Below are 20,823 nucleotides of genomic sequence, written 5' to 3' on the forward strand. Positions count from 1 at the left end.
TGCTCTAGAGGGTATCCAGCAGTGGGCAACCAGGGTAGTGGAGGGTCATTGTGACCCCATGACAACTGGATGAAGGAATTAGGGATATTGGTCAACATTTGAAACATGAGATATTCTCTTTATTTGGAGACAGACATACTGATACACCTCTTTTCTCATTTAGCCAAACCTAAAGCCAAATGGGGTAGCTGCTGCTAACTCGGCCCTAATCCAGAGGAAAGTGTGCTACTCAAAAACTCAATGGGGTCTCCAAGTGCTAGGCAGCCACCTTGTGACCTCCACCCGTGCAAGAAGTTTTAAGATATGAAAAACTATAAAACATTAACCCAGACATGAAGAGAGAAACATTCTTTGTCTATGTTAGCCCTGAATGGAACCTATTGCACTTAGAGAGTAGAAAGCCACTTAAATTATTAGCCATTTCAAAAGGCTGTTTTTTCTTTGAAATATAAAACACTCTAAAGACTAATACACTCCAAATACTTCTCTCAGCTGCTTGGTTTTTCCCATGAAGCACACTTAAAAAAAAAAACCTTTGTGAATTTTAAACACTGAGATCAATTCTTTTCCTACTGGGTGAAAGGGTACACTTATATTAAATTGCATTTACCGCATCTCTCAAAAATGTATGGGGTGGTGAGACAGCTGGGCCTCAGAGAGAAGCTGGGCTTCTGAAACATAGGACAAGTTAGGCCTTTGTTTCTGAGTATCAGCCTGCAAACCCCAAAGTAAAACGACTCATGTGACAGAAGCCACAAGGCATCAGGTCATGGTCTGGGCTGTCATAGGTCAGCCTTCAGTAGTGGAGAACACAGGACCAGGGATTGCTCCATCTCTCAGCAGAGTAGTCCCTTGATGAGAGGGCAGAAGTGATGCTAGAAGTCCCCTAAGATATGTTTATGAGACACATGTCTATTTTGCAGATATGATACAGGCTTTAATGCCAGAATCTTTATTTGGGCGACTTAGGAAGTGTGTTATGACCTCGAACAGCAGCATGGAATAGTGGATAGAAAAATCATTGTTAGAATCAGGAAAGACCTGGGTTCAAGTCCTACTTCTAACACATATTTGCTATGTGACCCTCAGAAAGTCACTTAACCCTTTAATGCCTGCAGGCAACTCTGTGAGTTACAGGGGAATTACTGAGCTACATTAGGAGAGGAATGGTTTTACACACGGAGTCTCTACACCAGTGAAACCATAGGTAGGTCTGGACCAAAAAAATTGCAACTTTACCTCCAAAATGCACTACATACTACTTCATCTCACTCCAGTCAATTCATCTAGACAGCTAACTTTTTTTTTTAAAGGAAGAACATCTCCATCTATTACCTTGTCAGTCAAACAGTAATGTATCCATTGCTCATATCAGCATCTTTAAGGAGATGTCCGCCTAGGCCAAATCGTCTCCTTGAAGAATTTGACTATCTTTCATTACCTTATATTTTACCTTGCATCCAGTTTCAGAGTGATGTCCGATGACAGGAAAGTGGCTCAGTTATCCAAACAGAGCAGGCATTTTTTATGCAAATACCGCAGGTTTGCACAAAATGCCTTAATACTGCTCACACTTCACTCTACCTTGGTTTGTTCCTTTCGTATAGCTGTCTATTTGAACTGAGGGCTTGGCTTCTGATTTCAGTTTCATTGCTTTTTGACCTTAGAGTTTAGAAAAAAATCTTTCAAGCTAAAGTTGGGTTATTAGCATTCACTTCTCATGGACGTCAAGATCATTCACTGTATTTGCATAGTATTTGCATTTGGCCTTCTTCAACCTCTCCCTAGTCTGTGTGACCTTCACATACTAAAAGACTATCAGGTATAGAGAGCTGTAAGTGGCCAAGAAAGTTAAAAAACTATTCTAAAATATTGTGAGAGCTTATTTGTTTATTTTTCTAATAATAACAACAGCATTTATATTGTGCTTCCAATGTGTCAAGCATTGTGTTAAGTGCTTTACAATTATTATCTCATTTAACCCTCACAACAACCCTGAGAAGTAGGTGTTATTATTATTCCTTTTACAGATGAGGAAACTGAGGCAAACCGGGTTAAGTGACTTGTCCAGGGTCATACAGCTAGTAAGTGTCTGAGGCTGGATTTAAACTCAGGTCTTCCTGACTCCAGCCTTGGTACTACTTCAGCATCCACAGTACCACCTACCTGTCCCATGCATGGTGATTCAATGTGCTATGCAAGGGGAAGCACTGGAGTGTTCAACTGAATTTATAGAATTACATGCTATTCAACCGAGCAGCTGCATTGTAGAAAGCAGGCTGGTGTCAGAAGCATTTAGGAGGGAGTCCTGGCTTTGCTTCTTACTAGCTTTGTACCCTTGGCCTCTCTGACCTCAGTTTCTTTATTTGTAAACTGAGAATAATGATAATAGCACTGCCTTCCTCCCAACACTGTTGAAAGGACCAAATTTATATGCATATATAATGTGTGCATGTATGTATGTATGTATATGCATATATGTATATGTATGCATGTACACATGTTTTTTTTTTGTGTGTGTGTATACACACACATATGGGCAGCTAGGTGGTTCAGTGAATAGTGTGTTTGCCCTGGAGACAGGAGGACCTAATTTCAAATCCTGCCTCAGACACTTACTAGTTGTATGATCAGGGGCAACTCACTTAATCCTGTTTGCCTCAGTTCCTCATTGATAAAATGAGCTAGAGGAGAAAATGGCAAACCATTCCAGCATCTTTGCCAAGAAAACCCCAAATGGGGTCAAGAAGAGCCAGACATGACTGAAATGACTAAACAACAACAAAAACATATGTTATATACAGGCATACAATTACACATAAAACATATAATTACATAAAATATGTACATGTACACATATACACACATACATGGTGTTGAAAGGACCAGATTTTATATTTATATATCTATATATAACATATATGTATATAGACACACACATACACACATATTGTTGAGCACTGAAATGTTATATTTACACACGTATATGTACAATGCAATAAACAAATGTAATGATATATCTCCATACCATTACATATATGTGCATGTACCCATATATACAATATGTATTATTGAAAGGACCAACTTACATATGTATGCATGTATGCATATACACACATAATATGATTATATATCTATATATTACATATGTATATGTACACATATACATATTATTGAAATGAACAGAATTTCATATTTCTATATAAATGCACAGATATATATCTAATTAGATATATAATATTACATATGCATGAATATACATATACACACAATATTATTGAAAGGACCAAATTATGTATATGTGTATATATATACACACAATGTAATTATATATCTATATATAACTATACAATGCATATACTTATAGATCTGTATAGAATGACAAATGCATGCATGTAATTACATATCTACATATGATTACATATATGTATAAGTACACAATACATAAAGCAACATTTTGTAACTGTATAAATGTCAGTTGTAGTTATTACCATTTGAGGGCAAAGTTCTTCATCTTGCAGGGCTTAGCTGACTCTTGTTTGTTGTCCTAATTCGTAGGAGATCTCCAGCTGCCACCCTGGGACTGGGAGTCAACGTGGCACTGGAGCATGCCTCTGCCCAAGCAAAAACCATCTACTACTGTGGCATCTGCTCAGTCATCAATGCTCCTGTACTACCAGAAGGTCATGCCTGAGCTTTCAGTACTTTATCTTGTCTGGGGCTATAGCACAGCGAGTGTAAAGTCAGGCTTGAAGTACTCTCGACAAACACCTGATCTCTTCGAGTTGGATGGGATTTTAGAGGTCATCTATTCCAATGTGTACCCAAATGGCAATCCTCTTTATAACACTCCTGACAAACAGTCATCTGGCCTTTGCTTGAAGACTTCCAGTAAAGAGGAACCCATTACTTCCAGGGGCACCTCATTCCATTTATGAACAACTCTAATTGTTAGGCATTCTTCCCTGCACCAAGCCTAAACTTTCCCCTTTGCAACTTCTGCTCATCATTCCTGGTTCAGCCCTCTTGGGACCTCACTGCTCTATATTCTGCTTGTCTAACGAACTATATCCCAGTGTGAACTACTTCATAGCATATAACATGAGGATCAGAGAAGACCTTTAGCATCTTAATGAACTGATTTATCAGAACAGAGAAAAGCATAATGGAGTTTGTAGGGATGAGCAGACTATTATCATCTATCTGTGCCCTCCTGCCCCCATTCTCACACATACATAAAACACAACTGAAGGTCCTCTCCCAGAGGTATGCATGATTACATGATAGATGTGCAGTCATCTTTTTTTTATTATACTATGTTATAGAAATTCTTGTTTTATTCCATATATTAAAAATGAAATTTTTTAAAAGAATGTAAGCTCTTTAAGGGGAGGTACCATTTTGACTTTTTTTTTTTGTATTTCCATCTCTTAACACAGTGCTTGGCACATAATAGAGACTTAATAAATGCTGTTGTTTAGTTTAAAAAGAAAGAAAAGAAAAAAATAGAAGGGAGAAGAAAAAATGAAGAGAAAGGAATTGGACACCATGTCAAAGGAGATGTCCTATTTATCTGGCCAACTTCTGGCTACTTTTTACATTTATTAAGCATCCATGAAATGATTTAATTTCCAATTTGGCAAACATTCATTAATTGCTTCCCTATGGGCAAAGAACTGTGCTAGGTGCTAGGCATATGAAGATGAAAAATTCGAAGTCTCTCCCCGCGGGGAGCTTAACTTCTATTAGGAGTAAAATGACAGGTCAACAGAAGAATACTGTACAAGTGATAGTGTGATGAGGCCAAATGAGTTAAAAAGTTTATTAAGAAAACTGGAGAAGTGGAAGAAATATTTTAATTAAAGGGAGGATTAAAGTCTATGAAAGCTTCATGGAAAAACTGGCCACTGGGCTAAGCCTTGTAGGAAAAGAATGATTTTAGATGGATGAAGGGGATGTGTAGCATCATGTATAAAGCTCTGGACATGCAGCAAGAAGTATCTGACCTTGAATCCTCCCTTAAATGCACATGAGCTGTGTGACAGTGGGCAAGACGCTGACCCTTTCTGAGCCTCCATTTCCTTATCTAGAAAATGGGGTTAATGATATCACTTACCTCAAAGAAGTTTGAGGTTCAAATAAGATGGCAAAAGTAAAGTACTGTAGAAATGTTTGATATCGTTATCATGAGAAGGGAGTGCATTGCAGGCTTAGGAACAGGTTGCCTATGTGCGAGGAGGCTGGATATGGCATGTCACTGCATGATAGATGATGCGTTTTCTAGTTCAAGGTATGGATTCCCACCATTCAAAGGCCACTGTGCCTCAAACCTTGTTCTTTATCTGATATTGAGGAATTAACTTTCAATTATTCTAACATTAATTTGAGAAGTCACATGTATGCATCCTGAGAAACACCTGAATGATGTCTGAAGCTTAATCATGGCTATCCAATCAAAGACTGAGGCACAGTTTTTAATAAATATTCTTTATAGGAATATAGTGTTCTTGTCTCAAAGATCAAGCCAAAAAACTTGATAACAGTCAAAATTGAATTGGATCCTATAGGGATTTGTTTCAAAATGCTTTATATACACAAATTTTTATGTGCAAATGTTTCTTAAAAACAAGCAGACAAACAAACAATCAAACAAACAGGGATAGCTAGGTGGCATAGTGGATAGAGCCCCAGCTCTGAAGTTAGGAGGACCTGAATTCAAATCTGGCCTTGCTCCAAACACTTGACGCTTACTAGCTGTGTGATCCTGGGCAAGTCACTTAACCCCAATTGCCTAAAAATAAAAAAAAAATTAATAAAAAAACCAAAAGACCAAACCTGGCTTGATTCCTTACTGATCTATGCAGTATTATCAATAATATCCCTGAATATTCAGCAAGTATGATAAATAAGAGTTCTGTAGCTCTCCTTAATATTATCCCAAGTAGTTCTAACAAAATCTGTATCTTTCTTTAATCAACTGGTAGAAGTGTCATCTGGAGACCTAGTAATTCTGAGTTTGCCCATGATAACATGTGGGATGGCGGCAGAAGGGATGGAAAGACCCCAGAGGTGGGTGGCTAGCAAAACTAGCAAGCTTGTCCTGGCACCCAAAATCCGTCAGAAAAAGAACAAAAATGAGAAGAGACTCAATCCCTAAAACTGATTTAGGTAGTTAACAGCTTCTGAGGGCTATTTTTAGATTTTGAGACACAGTGGCTATGCCTAGTTGCAGTTCAGGTGGGAGCCTGATAAATACCAATGGGCAGTGATGACAAAAAATGAGGAAGGCTGTTTTTCCTTCTGGGTGGGGAATGTCTAATGCCTCTGTTGAATGGTTACTCCATTTGGGAAGGAATTCCAGACGATAGGGCATGTCTCTCAGCCAGGGGAGTGCCTCCTGCCCTTTATTCCAAAGCTTCATTTAGGATCAAAAGGCTCTTAGAAGCTGAGAGGGTTCCAAAATGGGTTTAGTTTACCTTCCCTACCTTTCCTTCTCTGTCAAATGAAACTCATAGGAGGTATTAGGCAGCACTGGGCAAAAGGTTCCCATAGGCAGGATCAGATATTTTACGGACAGGAAGTAAGAAGAGGTAGAACTCATCCTCTCTCTAAGTGATATCAGATTACCACTAGTCAGTAGAAACCCCACTCCCAGGAGTCTTACAGATGGTTTGATATCATGGGCACTCTGCCCATGGGTTGTCTGATGCTGTCAATCCATCAGAGCCCCATGTTGGAAAGTTGAGTTATTGGGAGACACCATGAATGGCTGACTAGATAGGTAAAGGGCAGAGTTCTCATGTTCTTTTAAAAATAATAATTGATTTTTACATTTTGGAAATATGATTTAAAAGGATGGGTCTAAGTCATGAAGCTAGGAGTTTGATTGTGTTCATTAAGAAAAACAGCAAACCTCCTGGGTAAATGAAGAATGTCACAGCCATCACTACCAAGAGATGTGACAATGATTCTAAACTCTTAAAAGCTGATTCTTTTTTCTAGCAGCCTGAAAAGCCCTGTGAGGATATGGAGGACAAGGAGCTTTGGAGACTGTAGAGTTGTCCTAGAGGATCCTGGAGCCCTATGTGCTTCTCTTGGCTTATAGTTTGGGAATGCAATGACCTAGGGCTTGTAATGACATGAACAGCAAGCATTGTTCACTCCCAAAGGTCAGCCACCTCTGGATTAAACACAACAGTATGGAGCAGGAAGACTGAACTGACTACTCACTATGCCAATCACAGCCTCAGCTTGGTGACAGCAAACAATTCCTCCCTAACTCATTGCCTTATTTGAAGCTGCTCTTTTTACTTGGCAGTCTTGACAAGTTACTGAAAGAAGGTGAAAAGAGTCATCCTAATGATACCATGAGAAAGGTGTCCTGTGGGAACAATTCCTTTTGCTTCTGTCTTTGAGCACTGGGGCTTATTCTGCAGATAATCTCCACCCTTTCACCTGTCAGCTTTTGCATTCCCCCACTTTGGGATCATCATGGAAGCCCTATAGATCCTCACCCTTCAATTCAATCAACGGTCTCCCTGAGGGCAGGACAATTGGCCACATTCTTACTGAGTTGAGATTTCCTGAGTTGCTTCCGATGACAGAAAGCTACAACTGCGAAGCTTCAGAGATGAACAGTGTGCACAAGACTTACATTTCTTTTGGTTCCTTTCTATGACACAGAAGCAAAAACATTTCCAGTCAACTCAACACATGAACCTATAGGAACTTCAGATCAACTAGTTTGTTCCCATAAATCCTAGAAACCAAAGATTCTAGACTTTTATAGATGGGCTACACTCAAATCTGGGGGGCACTGGACTCTGTGTAAGAGTTAAATTTAAAGAAAGATAGTTTTCCTTCCCCTTAGTTTCCTTCTCAGAAATATAGCATGCTGGTGAAGTGCCGATGTATCATGGTGATAGATATTATATTCAGACAGAACATATGCTGCTGTCTACAGAACCTGGCTAGACCATCTTTTATTTCTCAGCTTTGTTCCTGAATCTTACTTTTGTTTGTTTGGCTACAAGTACGGGGCTTGATTTTCATTCTAAGAGAAAATGTCCTAAAACTTCCTTTTTGTGTGTGTGTGTGTGTGTGTGTGTGTGTGTGTGTGTGTGTGTGTGGGAACGACCTGATGTGCTATTTTATTGGCGGGGGGGGAACTCTCAGTAAGTATATTCCCTCCATGACTGCAGGTTGGCACCTACTCTCAGTTGATGGTCTTAGAGGGTGTCTAGGAGCATTGAAAAGTTAGGTGACTTGTCCAGAGTCACACACCAATATGTATCAAAAACTGGACTTGAAGCTGGTCTTCCTGACTTTAAGATCTATTATCTATTCAGAGGTGCCAAATTCAAATAGAAACAGATTCCCACGAGTACTTGTGAGTTTTGCATGCCCTATGCACCCCCTGTGAATTTGACATCTCTGTACTAAATCACACTGCCTACTTAGAATATTACTACTGCTACTACTACTACTACTACCACCAACTAGCATTTATGTAGTGCCTACTATGCATTAGGCACTCTTCTAAATGCTTTGGGAATATCTCATTTTATTATCGTAACAACCCTGGGAAGTAGATGCTATTATTATCTCCATTTTAGAGTTTAGGAAACTGAGGTTAAGTGACTTGCCCAGGCTCACACAGCTAGTAAGTGTCTAAAGCCAGATTTAAACTCAGGTCTTCCTGACTCCAGCCCAGGTCTCTCTCCACTGCATCTACTGTAACAATAGCATTAGCAGTTCATGTTCATATTCTGCCTTAGGCTTTGCAGAGAATTTTAAAACATTATCTCATTTGATTCTCACATAGTGAGGCAGGCAGGTCCTATTTTTATTCCCATTTAACAGATGAGGAGACTGAGTCTCAGAGAAGTTAAGAGACTAGCTCAAGACCACATAGGTAGCAAGTATTTAATGTGGGATTTAAAGTCAGGCCTTTTTGACTCCAAGACCAGGGCTGTATCCACCATGCACACTTCTTCCACGTGAAAATCATACACTAGCCCCACCCCACAAAAAATTGCAATGAGAATCTGGTCCATCCACACTATTTTCCCATTTCTATACAAAACATTAAATGCTTACTGAATGTTCACTGCCCAACCAAGGTGACCTTATTAGAGGAGAGACACGGATGTATTGTATTGGGAGAGCGAGCAAAATTCTAATAATGCAAAGTTATCAGTCAGCACCCTTGGGCTGAAAGTCACATTTTGGCCATGCTTACCATCTGCTCAACCCCTGAGAATTTGTGGATTATTCTGCTTTATTTTTTTCTGTCAGGGATGGAGAACAAGGCAGAGGAATAGATACCTTAGGACACCTTCATGGGACCAACCAGTATTATTTTACTCTAGTCAAATAAGCCATGGCACCATGGGAATCCCTGGATCTCTGCTGGTGTATGGAACTGAATGAATGAATGAATGAATGAATGAATGAATGAATGAATGAATGAAAAAGCTTTCATTTTGTACCAAGCACTGTGTTAAATTCTGGAAATACAGAGAAAAGTGAAAAGTGTCTGTTCTCAAGAAGCTCACATTCTATCTAACAGGGGAAAACATAACACATGGATGTTTTTAGCCACTTAAGACTCTTTATTTTTCCTCCTTTGTTTCAAGTTCCATTTTAACCAGAAGCTCTGGTTATATTTTTTAAGTGGCATCCTGTGAAGTATGAATATGATAACTGTACAGGCACAGTAAAGAAGGTGTTTATATGCCATAAGGCTGATACGGAAACCAGAAATAGCTTCAGGTGCATGGGCCTTAGCAGTGTTGTTGTTTACTCATTTTTCAGTCATGTCTGACTCTTCGGGACCCCATTTGGGATTTTCTTGACAGAGACACTGGAGTGGTTTGCCATTTCCTTCTCCAGCTCATTTTATAGAAGGTGAAGCTGAAACAAACAGGATTAAGGGACTTGCTCCGCGTCACACAGCTTGTAAGTCTGAGGTCAGATTTGAACTCAGGAAGATCCCAGGCCCCTGGCAGTCTATCCACTAAGCCATCTTAGTGCAGCGCTTGGTGCTTATTAATGCTTTTTCATTCATTCATTTGCAAATGTCCACTTTCTGGGTTTTCTGGCCTCTACTTCCCATTGGTGAAAGGAGGGGAATACGGGTAAAGGTGGTGAACCTGGAGTCAGGAGGGTCTGAATTTAAATCCTGCCTCTGACACTTGCTAGTCGCTTAATCTTTTGAAATCTCAGAAGACTTCCTAGAGTTCTAAGTTTTTGATAGGTGGCAATCTGTGTCTCTGCCAAGTGCCATCGTTGGTTCTCCATAGAACTGGGAGTAAGGGGGATGATATTCCTTCTGCCCTGGGAAGGTTTTGGTATAGGTGACTAGCCCGGGAAGTTAGACCACTTTACATTGTATAAATATGAGTAGGCTGTGACAAAGAGGGCAAACAAAGGCGGCTTAGCAGCAGAGTGGATAGAGTGCTGGCTTTGGAATCAAGAAGAAGAGAGTTTGAATCCTGTATCAGACACTTCCTAGCTATGTGATCTGCATCTGTGGGCTCAGATTCAGTTTCCTCATCTGTAGAATGGGAATAATGATAGCATCTATCTCGTTATGATTGTTAGGATTGAAGGAGATAATATTATGTGAAGTGCTTTTCAAACCTTAACATGCTATATATTACTTATTATTTTTGGAACCAGAAATGCAAAGTACAAAGTAAAATACTTAGAAAACAGTTTGGAGCTTATTTCCACATTAGGAAAAATCTCATAGTTATAGGCAGTATAAAATAAATACCAATTCTGCCTCACCTCCTTCCAAAAAAAAAAATCTCAGACAGCTACTGCTTGAGACTAGAAGAGAGATTCTTAAACATTTTTACATGCTCCTTTCCCAAGGGCTGCCCCTATTTTGCCTCAGTTGGACCTGGGAAAGACCTTAACTTAAAAAGACCAAGGTCCCCCACTGCATCCAGGACCATCTCCAGTTGTCCTGATCTATATCTTGCCACTGGACCCAGATGGCTCCAGAGGAGAGAGTGAGGCTGGTGACTTTGCACAGCCCTGCCTCACTTAAACCCAGTTCACTTGCATGTCATGGCATCACTTGCTGATGTCACAGAACTCTTCTAGAATGAAAGACAAACAACAGCAGCAACCTCCCTGCTTGCCACCAATGATGTCCTGAATATTTAGTTGGGGGCGAGGAGGAGAGAGGGACGTGACTGTGGAGGGAGGAAGGACAGAGGAGAAAGATCTTCAGAAAGCTTGAAGCACTTGCAGGCAAACGTAGCAGCAGAAGCAGCCCAGGAGTCTCCATGGTGTCTGCTCCAGGAATGAGGGAATCACGTTGTGACTCTTCCTCAATCTCCTCATTTCCTCCAATTCAGGAATTGCTGCACTAGACCGTATCTAAACAACTTTCTGCATTGTTGGGTGTGGCGCCTAAGTTTCCATCTTTCCCTAATGTCCAGCTGACATTTTATTACTCGAATAGAAACTTTCTTCTCCTCTGTTCCCGAAGCCTAAATTGATTGCCTGCCTACTGCATTCCCCACCCACCCCCAACCTACTGTTTGTCCTACATTTTACCTACATCCTTCTCTATGGAAGTGCTCCCTCTGAAAACTGTTGACCCATCCAGTGACATCCCTCCTCCAAAGCAGTCCCCAAATTAACCCTTACTTCATTGGTTAACCTCAACTTCTCTTGAGACAGAATTCTCAAAGTCAGGTTTTTTCCTGTCAAGAATGCTTGTAAACTCTCATAGTTTGAAACCATTTAGTCTAGTTAACTTTTTGCTGAGTTCCTCCACCTTCCACATCTGAGGGCTTGGTGAGAGGATGCAGGAACTGGAAGAACAGATGTTCACTATGACCTCTTTCTATTCACTTTCTTGTTGACTACACAGGTCCAATTTCATTTCAAAGGCCAATTCCTTTAGAGAGGTGAAATCTTAACCTGGAAATGGTAAGGAGCAAAAGTTTCGCTGACATCAATTACTAGCTAGCCTAAATGTAAGATCTAGTCCAAATGACTTTCTTCTTAGTTCATAGCAAGACTTGACTATATCTTGTTATTTGTGACATTTCTAGTCCTATTTATTTATTTATTTATTTTGGTAGACTGGGTCTCCTTATCTTATGTAGGCTGGAAATGCAACAGCTACTCAAAAACCCAATCCTAAAAGTCAGTATGGGAGCTTTGACCTGCTGGATTTCTGACCTAAAACAATTCTTCCCTCCTTAGGCAGCCTGGTGGTCCACTGGTCCTTGGGGCACACCATACTGGTGCCAGATTTAAACAATTCTTCCCTCCTTAGGCAGCCTGGTGGTCCACTGGTCCTTGGGGCACACCATACTGGTGCCAGATTTAATGTGCCACTCAGTGGGCTTCAGGGCACTGCAGCTCAGAACTCCTGAGCTCCAGGGATTCACCAGGCTCAGACTCCCAGTAGCAGGGATGACAGATATGTGCTGCCATGCCTGGCCCTCCAGGACAGAGACTACAATATACGGATATTATGAACAGCACGAAGAAAGATGGTGGTTGAATAACCCTTAGGTTCAATCTGTAACTCTCAGACTGGAAGATTCAGAATAGTCTTCATTCTTGAACTTTCCTTAGAAATCCTCATATTTCTAGGCTAATATTAAATTCAAGTACTTCCTCTCAAATCCCACGGGGCTCTTTCCAACCCAGCTTGAAAAGCACGGAAAGGGAAAGAGATGGACATCAGAGAGGCCAAATCATTTGGTCTTGGAGATAAGGTTATACCACCTTGACACATCAAAGTATGGCATGCCCCAGGGGACAAGCTTATTAGTAAAGAAAGAGAAGTTCTACTTAAGTATCCTAAAATAACTCAGTGTACTACACCGATGGAAGAGTGTGTTACCTGCCCATCCTTTGATGAAACAGAATCACAGAATCTCAGAGTTGGAAGGGACATCAAAGACCACCTAATCTAACTTCTGCCTGAACAGGAATCTCTTCTACAACATCCCCAGCAAAAGTCATACAGTCTTCACTGGAAGGCCTCTACTGAGCGGAACACTTCTGACATCCATTCCACTTCTGAACAGATCTAACCCTTAGGATATTTTACCTTACATCGAGCTTTAATCTTCTTTAAATCTTGTCCCAGAGTTTGGCCCTCTGGGACAAAATAAAAGAAGACTAGTCCTTTTTCCAAATGACATCCCTTCAAATTTTTGAAAACAGTTAATTAGTTTTCTTCCTTAGGCTAAACAACTCCAGTTCCTTCAGCTGATGCACTCATCTTTATTACTTTCTTTAGGGTGTTCTCTAGCCAGTCAATAGTTTTTTCCAAAAATGTGCCCAGAAGGGAATTAAATAATGTAGATTCAGTTTAACCAGGGTAGGTCACCTCACAATTATCATCTACATTGGTCTGGACACAACACCTCTTAATGCCACAAAGTTTATACCAGTTTTTTTTTTTCTTTTTAGAACAACTCAATAAAATAAAATATCTGTTTGTTGTTAGATAATATGTTTCACACACCCTCCAAGAAACAAAATGAACATTTTAAAACAAAACAGAGCAAGAAATTTCAAACAGCAACTTCACATATAGAAATAAAGGGAAAAATGGAAAAATAAAAACCCTTTTATTTCTGGCCTTCCAACTACCAAATAACAAATCAATTACTTATTTTATAGCTAAATACAGTTACACACACAAAAGTTATTAGAATGCTTGGAATAAAATTGTGTGTTTTATCATAGTTTTCTGTTTTTTTTTTAAGCAAGTTTGTCCCCCTCCTTTGAGATTGTTAGGAATATGATCACAACACAAGTAAAACCAGAAGCAGGATAGAGAACATATCAAAGGCTACCAAGTCATCCAAAATCATGGAAAAATGACTGACCACACAAAAATATAAAATCTAAATAAAAATACAATCATTTTTCTTTAAAGGGCTTTTAAGAAAACCAGGGTCTTAGAAGTTTTAGTTCTTTTTTTTCCTCTTCCTGTTGGTAATTCTCATTGTGGTTGGTAATCATCAGGACTATATTATCTGATTGGGTTACAACACCCAATAGGCTTGGGCCCTCTATTTGAGGGTGACCATTCTGAGACAGGAAGTTGAGGGTTAATAGGTCATCGCAGTCTTTTCTTTCTCTCCTTTTAAAAATTAACCTCCTCCGCCCATCCTAACCCAAATGTCTAGTTATTTTGTTGGTGTTCTGCCTTTTGATTTCAATAGCCTCTTTCTCCTCATCTTCAGCTGCCTATTTGCTTCCACATCCTCATTTCCATCCTCTTCCTCACCATTTTTTTCTTAATCCTCTTCATCTTCCTCATCTACATCACTGTCAACCTTCTCGTCTCCATTTTTCTCATTAGCATTACCATTAACTGGTTCATCTCTACCATTTTCCATCTCCTCCATGATGTCCTTCCTCTCCCTCAGGGCCTTGGTAGAGACCTCAGAGCTGGCATCCATGGCTACGTCTGACATAATAAGGAGGGAAGAACCAGTAGGAAGAGAGTCAAAGTTTTTAAAAAGGGGTCAGTGTGGATCCCAAAGAGCACAAGTGAATAAGACCCTCAGCATGGCCAATAAAGCAGTTCCAGGCTCAGAGGCAGCAGGAGGAGAAGGAAGTAGTGGGAAACAATGGCAGTAGCCCCAGAGCAGGGGGCAGCTATGGCCACACCTAGAATGGTAGATGCACAGTGTAGACAGCAGCCTGGGAACTATGTAAAGACAGCCTTTGAGAACAGCAAGTGAGGGGCCAAATTAGTTTGTCAGGCTGTTATATTGCCCTCTTTTACTCATATTGAGCTTGGAGTCCATGAATATCTCTCAAATCTCCACAGGAACTGTTTTCTAGCCACACCTCCTCCACTTTGTACTCTGGAGTGTTTTGAACCCAGATGCAGGACTTCTCATTTATTCCTACTCGTTTTCATCTTATTAGATGTGGCCCATTGTTTTAACCTGGTCAGATATTTGAGGATCCTGGCTTTGTCAGGACTTTGTTAGTTATCTGTTCCAGGTTTGTGCCATCTGCATGTCATCCATACCTTCATCCAAGTCATTTTTAAAAAAAAGTTAAATGGCACTGGATAGCTCTTCTAGGTGCTTCCCCAGAGATGTCTTTCCAGGTTAACAATGGGCCATTCATTCAGTTTGGAATCCTTATAACTGGGGTGTATAATCTAGTCGAAGGGATCCCAACCCTTCTAAATGTGACGATCTCCTTTTAGCACAATATAATTGCACAGATCTATTATACAGAACCCATATAATTGTAGTATCATTGGTTTCACTTAACTAAGAAATTACATAATTACAAAATGATAATGTTTGATATGTATAGTTACACAAAAATCTTTGGCTGTCCCAGGAGTCCATGTCCTACAGCTTAGGAATCCCTGATCCAGCTCATATCTTTCCACTTTGTTCCATAGATATTGGGAAAGACCTTGCCAAGTGCTTTGTGGACATCTTGCTAAACTCATATCCACATCAGTTTTCTGGTCTACTTGTCTAGTTTTTCTGAGATCAGTTGTTCTTGATGAAGTCACACTAGCTCTCAGTGATTCCTGCTTCCCTTAGATGCGTACAAGCCATTCTTTTAATAATGTGTTCTAGAATTTCGTCAGGAATTAAACTCAGTGATATAGTTTGTAGCTTACTAGCATGATGAAACACAAAAAAACTGTACCTTATACACACAGTGCAAACACCTGTATCATACATCAAAATGCAGATTTTATTTATTGACATAGTTTGTGTTGATATATCAATATATAGAGATATATTTTGCACATTTGCAAATGTACACATATATGTATATGTATACATATATGTATATATCCACACATATACACATGTGTGCATACATACATATATCTATATGTGTGTATATATACATATACATACACATACATAAATATACATACACACATACATAACACAACACACACACACACATATATATATACACACACACACACACACACACACATACACACACACACAAGATTTCTTACACCAAAAGAGGGATGTTGGGTTGAGATATGCAGTGATTTGTGTATCTTTTAGTGTGGATGTTCTGTATTTCATGGTACTACATTCATAAAACCTTTGAGTGCAAGGGATGTTTTTTATTTAGTTACATTTGTAAGTAAATACAAAAACAACAAAACATGGTTCCATATTCATGTGAGAATTCAATGTTCTTTGACAGTGTTACTTTGCTACAGTTGGTTTTTCTACTCAGTGGTCATCCTTAGGGAAGCTACCTGCACACTAAATGGCTTTTCAAGTGAGGAAGATGAGATATTGGTTCAAGAGATGAATAACTACCATTTCCCCAAGGGTGGATTTGAAGTCAGATCTCTGCAAAGGAAATTCTTCTGCTGTCACGCATAGGTTTGACTTACCCAATAGCCAGGAAAATATAACTCTCCTCTATGGTCTCACTGAGAAATAAGCAATGACTGGCCAGCATCCTTACCTGGTAAGCTTGGTACCGATCTGCTGTCTCAGTTCCAGCCTCTCCTCATCCGTCTGTCTGGGCAAAATGTTTTTCTCTTCTAGCTCTCGCTTGGAGGGTCTGTTGCTGAGCTTGATGGCCAAGGAATCCTTTCGGCACACCTTCATAGCCAGAGAACCTGGAAGAAGACACAAAAACAGAACATTTACCCCCACAAACACCTATATTCTCTTCCAACAATGAAGAGTTGCACGATATTGTTGTAAAAAAATAGCCATAAAGAGCTTAAGACTCAAAAGAGTTTTAGCTTCAACTCAAACGCAGATTTATAGAGTTCAATCAAACAAACAGGTATTTACTGAGGTTTGTAGATAATAGAAACATGTGGCATGATCCCTGCCTTCAGGAACTTACAGTTTATTAAGGCTGATAAAACTAATGCTCGCACAACAATTCAAGGACAATAGAATGCTAAAGAGTGTGGTAGTGACAATAAACAAAATAGGGGCTCGGCAAAGGGAGTTTAGTGTGGGCTTTGGTAGCTGGAGAGGCCTTCATTGACTTATGTGAGTCTTTAAAGGATGGGTAGAGACAGTATAGAAAATGGCATGAGTAAAGTTACAAGAATAAAAATGAGCATATTATGTACAAGTAGCTATGGAGGTGTTGTCTTCTCTTGATTAGAGGATCAATAAAGGGGGTAGACAAGAGAGATTTAGGTTATGGAATATCTCTTGTACTAGGGAATGGTCTTTGGTAGCAGGTTCTTTTTTAGAATTAGTGCCAACAGCTACTCAGAGGCTACTTGGCACAATGGTTAGAAGGCTGGATTTGTAATTAGCAGGTCTGGGTTCAAATCCTAGCTTAGATAATTATTAGTCTGTGTAGCCACTGTCAGGTTACTTAATCTTTCAGAATATTAATACTTTTACTATTTACTTTATAAAGCTGTTGTGAAAGAATTGCTTTGCAAACTCTAAAAGCTCAACCTAAATGAGATATTATTGGTAACCAGAGAAGGCCAATGATGCTGTATTTCTTAGGATACACTTGGCTCCATATGACTGGGGGTCTGATTTTTCATTCTGTGGATTACTAATACCATTGGATCATTGGTTCTTTCCTCACTTGTCTTTTGACCATCATTAACATTCCTATCAGAGACCCATCAATCATGCTGTTTTCCCCCTGCCTTTGTAAAAAGAAAAGAAAAGAGAAGAAACTCAAATGAGACAATTCTGCTAGTTATCAGCAGTTTGGTTAAACGGTTTGGAGGGAAAGGAAATTGAAGCTATTGGCTAGCAAAAGGTTTGGGGATTTCCTGTGGATTTTCTTTGTCTTTTCTTTCTCCCCTATTTTATCTCAAATTATCAGGACTACAGCTTGTGCTACATTCAAATGAGTGCCATTTTGAAAAGGATTTATTATTCAGGCCTAGAATGATGGATTTTGAACTTTCCTCTCCTTTCTCAACACATTTTAAGACACCTAAATAGGAAACTTAAATTCTGATCTTCCAAAGTTGTTGGTATCTGAATGAAAATGAATAATTACATACACAACGGTTGGCATTAATTACTGAGCATTCTTTGCGACTAAAAAAAAATTATGGTGATACAGCCAGCCTCTTTAAAGAGAAGATGAAGTGTGGTTCATTTTGTGTTTTCCTTATGCTTTGAGGAAACAACAGAAAGAAAATTACTGGGGGAGGGGGCATCTGATGAACAGTTCAGACGTACTAGTGTATAATGAGGTGTCATCGTCTTCGTCTTCATCCTCATCCTCCTCTTCCCTTGCGTACAGGCAGGAGGAGTCTTCATAATCAGATTCATGAGGCACATTTTCTTTATTGTCATCACATTCAATCACAACAGTTGGCACTTGTCTTAGGTCTGGAAGGCCCATGGGTCCTGTTTTCGTGACGCCATCACCCGAGTGTAAGCTAGAACTGTGGTAGGAAGAAGAACAGGGCACCCGCTGGTCAGAACTGGAAGGGGGAAAAAAAAGTAAGAATGAATCCAGCCACATTCACCATATAAGTGTCTCAGAGCTTCCAAGGCTTTTTAAAGTAAAGAACTCCACGTTAATCATCCCACATGAAGAAATTAAAGTACAATTTAAATTTAGAAATTCACATTTCTGGGGCAGCTAGGTGGTGCAGTAGCTAGAGTACTGGCTCTGGAGTCAGGAGGACCTGAGTTCAAATCTGGCTTCAGACACTTGACACTTACTAGCTGTATGACCCTAGGCAAGTCACTTGACCCCAAATGTCTCATAAAAGGAAAAAAAAAGAAATTCATATTTCCAGGCTGGAAAAGCCAAAGATTGGTCAGGCAATTAAAACTACTTTTCTAGGATACTATTATGCAATGAGCATTTATTAAATACTTGCTGTGTTTGAACACTGTGCTAAGTTGTTCCTAGAAACTTTTTTTATTGTTCTAAACACATGATTTAAATATTGTAGGGAGCCCTCTGGGGAGGAAACTTCTTCTACCACGGCGACATGACTCCTGCTCTGTAACTAAGAAGCTAAATGATTTGCTGAGGATCAAACGGCCATTATGTGTCAAACGCGGGACTTGAAGCCAGGTCATTTTGATTCAAAGGCCTGCTCTCTGTTGGTGAGAATGAAATCGTCCCTGCCCTCAAAGAGATTACATTCTATATGCAATATGTATACAAATAAGTAACTACTTTAGGATGGCAGTGTGGCTGGACAGTCTGAATGGTCTGGAACAGGAGGTTTCAGACCTTTGTCTCTTTTTTTAGCAATAATAACAGTAATTCTGGAACTATTTCTGATTGGTCTTATCGTCTCCAAATGATAAATAGGTATATATTTTTATTTACTTTGGGCAGCTAAGTGGTGCAGTGTTCAGAGTGCCAGGCCTGGAGTCAGGAAGAGTCATCTTCCTGAGTTCAAATCCAGCCTCAGACACTTATTAACCGTGTAACCCTGGACAAGTCACTTAACTCTGCCTCAGTTTCCTTATCTGTAAAATGAACTGGAGAAGGAAATGGCAAATCACTCCAGCATTTTTGCCAAGAAAATTCCAAATAGGGTCATAGAGAGTTGGGCACAACTGAAAAACAACTGAACAATAACAACACTATTTGTTTTCTATTTGATTCATAGCAAATGGTTAATTTGGTTAATATTGCTTAGAGATCATGTGTCCATTATATTTCATCTTCCTACCTCTCTTGTAAAGTAATGCATAAATTGAGGTAAGGGAGCGAGGGACACACTAAAAGTGATACCAGGTAGCACTTGGAGAGGTCTGCACTAAGTAAGGACAAAGGGGATAGGAACAGGTGGCTGGAGATTCTGGTACAACTCAACAGAAGGAGGAAAGCTAAGGATGATCTAGAATCCAAGCTATCTTTTCTAAGCTACAGTCTTTTATCTTTCAGGTGTCCATCAGGGGCAGCAGGTGAGGATAATATTTTTGTTCAATGAAGAGCGGGAAAGATGCAAAGGTGATATTTTTGGATTTTTCTCTTAAGCAGAATCCACCCAGACAATTTTCTTAGTAAGGTTTAGGGAATGGTCAGGTTGATTTCTGAAGTTCCATATTTCCTATATGACAATAAGCTGAGCAGTTTAGGATTCTTTTGTAACAGGTCCTATATAAAATCCAGCAATGAAACATATAGCTAACTGCCATACTTCTGTAGATTAACCCAAAAAAGGAATTGTATTCTTAATTTTTTAACCTTATGATAAAAAATTTTAATTTAAATAAATTTATATTTCACATATATATATGTGTATATATATATATATATATATATATATATATATATATATATATATATATATATATATATATGACAGTTTCCATAGCCATCAGATTTTGACATTTTAAAAACAAGCAACCTTGTACCAAGCAGTGAAAATGTTAAAGAAAAGGGTAGCTTGCAGTTTTATTTTTGGACAAAAAATTGCATATGTACATACATATATATTTATATGTACATACATGTGTGTATAGTTACATACACACGTGTATATCTACAAGTATATGCATGTGTGTATATATGCATATATTTGTATAAATACACTCATAGTTTAAAGGCCTGTTTCCCTTTGGTTACATCAACTCTAATGTCATGCCACTGAATACAGACAAATTTTAAAAATCACTTATTTCTTCAAGATCCGCAATGCTGTTATTACTCATCTCTGTCCATTTCTTATCAATTACATCATTAACGTCATTTATAAAATATTCTTGAACAAAGATTTTATCCTTCCCTGATAATGGGGTACAAGATAATTTCTCAGCAAAACACCTTTGTGTTTCTCTAAAATCAGTTCCCAAAATGGCAAGGCCACATATTCTTATTGAATATAATTTCTTT

At 39.2% G+C, this 20,823-nt stretch overlaps 1 protein-coding gene across 9 annotated transcripts in view; it reads right to left on the reverse strand.

Annotated features, from left to right (window-relative positions):
• The window catches only part of PHACTR1 (phosphatase and actin regulator 1), a 655,396-nt gene that overhangs the window by 54,461 nt on the left and 580,112 nt on the right, over nt 1–20,823 (reverse strand). For 8 of the 9 annotated variants that reach the window (XM_078153594.1, XM_078153598.1, XM_078153593.1 and 5 more), the window contains 2 exons: nt 18,195–18,442; nt 16,477–16,633 (listed from right to left, as the gene is read on the reverse strand). In XM_078153594.1, coding sequence (XP_078009720.1) covers nt 16,477–16,633; nt 18,195–18,442 — 405 coding nt within the window. The remainder of the gene's footprint in view (nt 1–16,476; nt 16,634–18,194; nt 18,443–20,823) is intronic. The other variant, XM_078153595.1, reaches the window with a different exon arrangement.

This window comes from Phascolarctos cinereus, unplaced genomic scaffold, assembly GCF_003287225.1.
Source record: "Phascolarctos cinereus isolate Bilbo 61053 unplaced genomic scaffold, phaCin_HiC Scaffold_4;HRSCAF=312, whole genome shotgun sequence".
Classification (NCBI taxonomy): Eukaryota; Metazoa; Chordata; class Mammalia; order Diprotodontia; family Phascolarctidae; genus Phascolarctos; species Phascolarctos cinereus.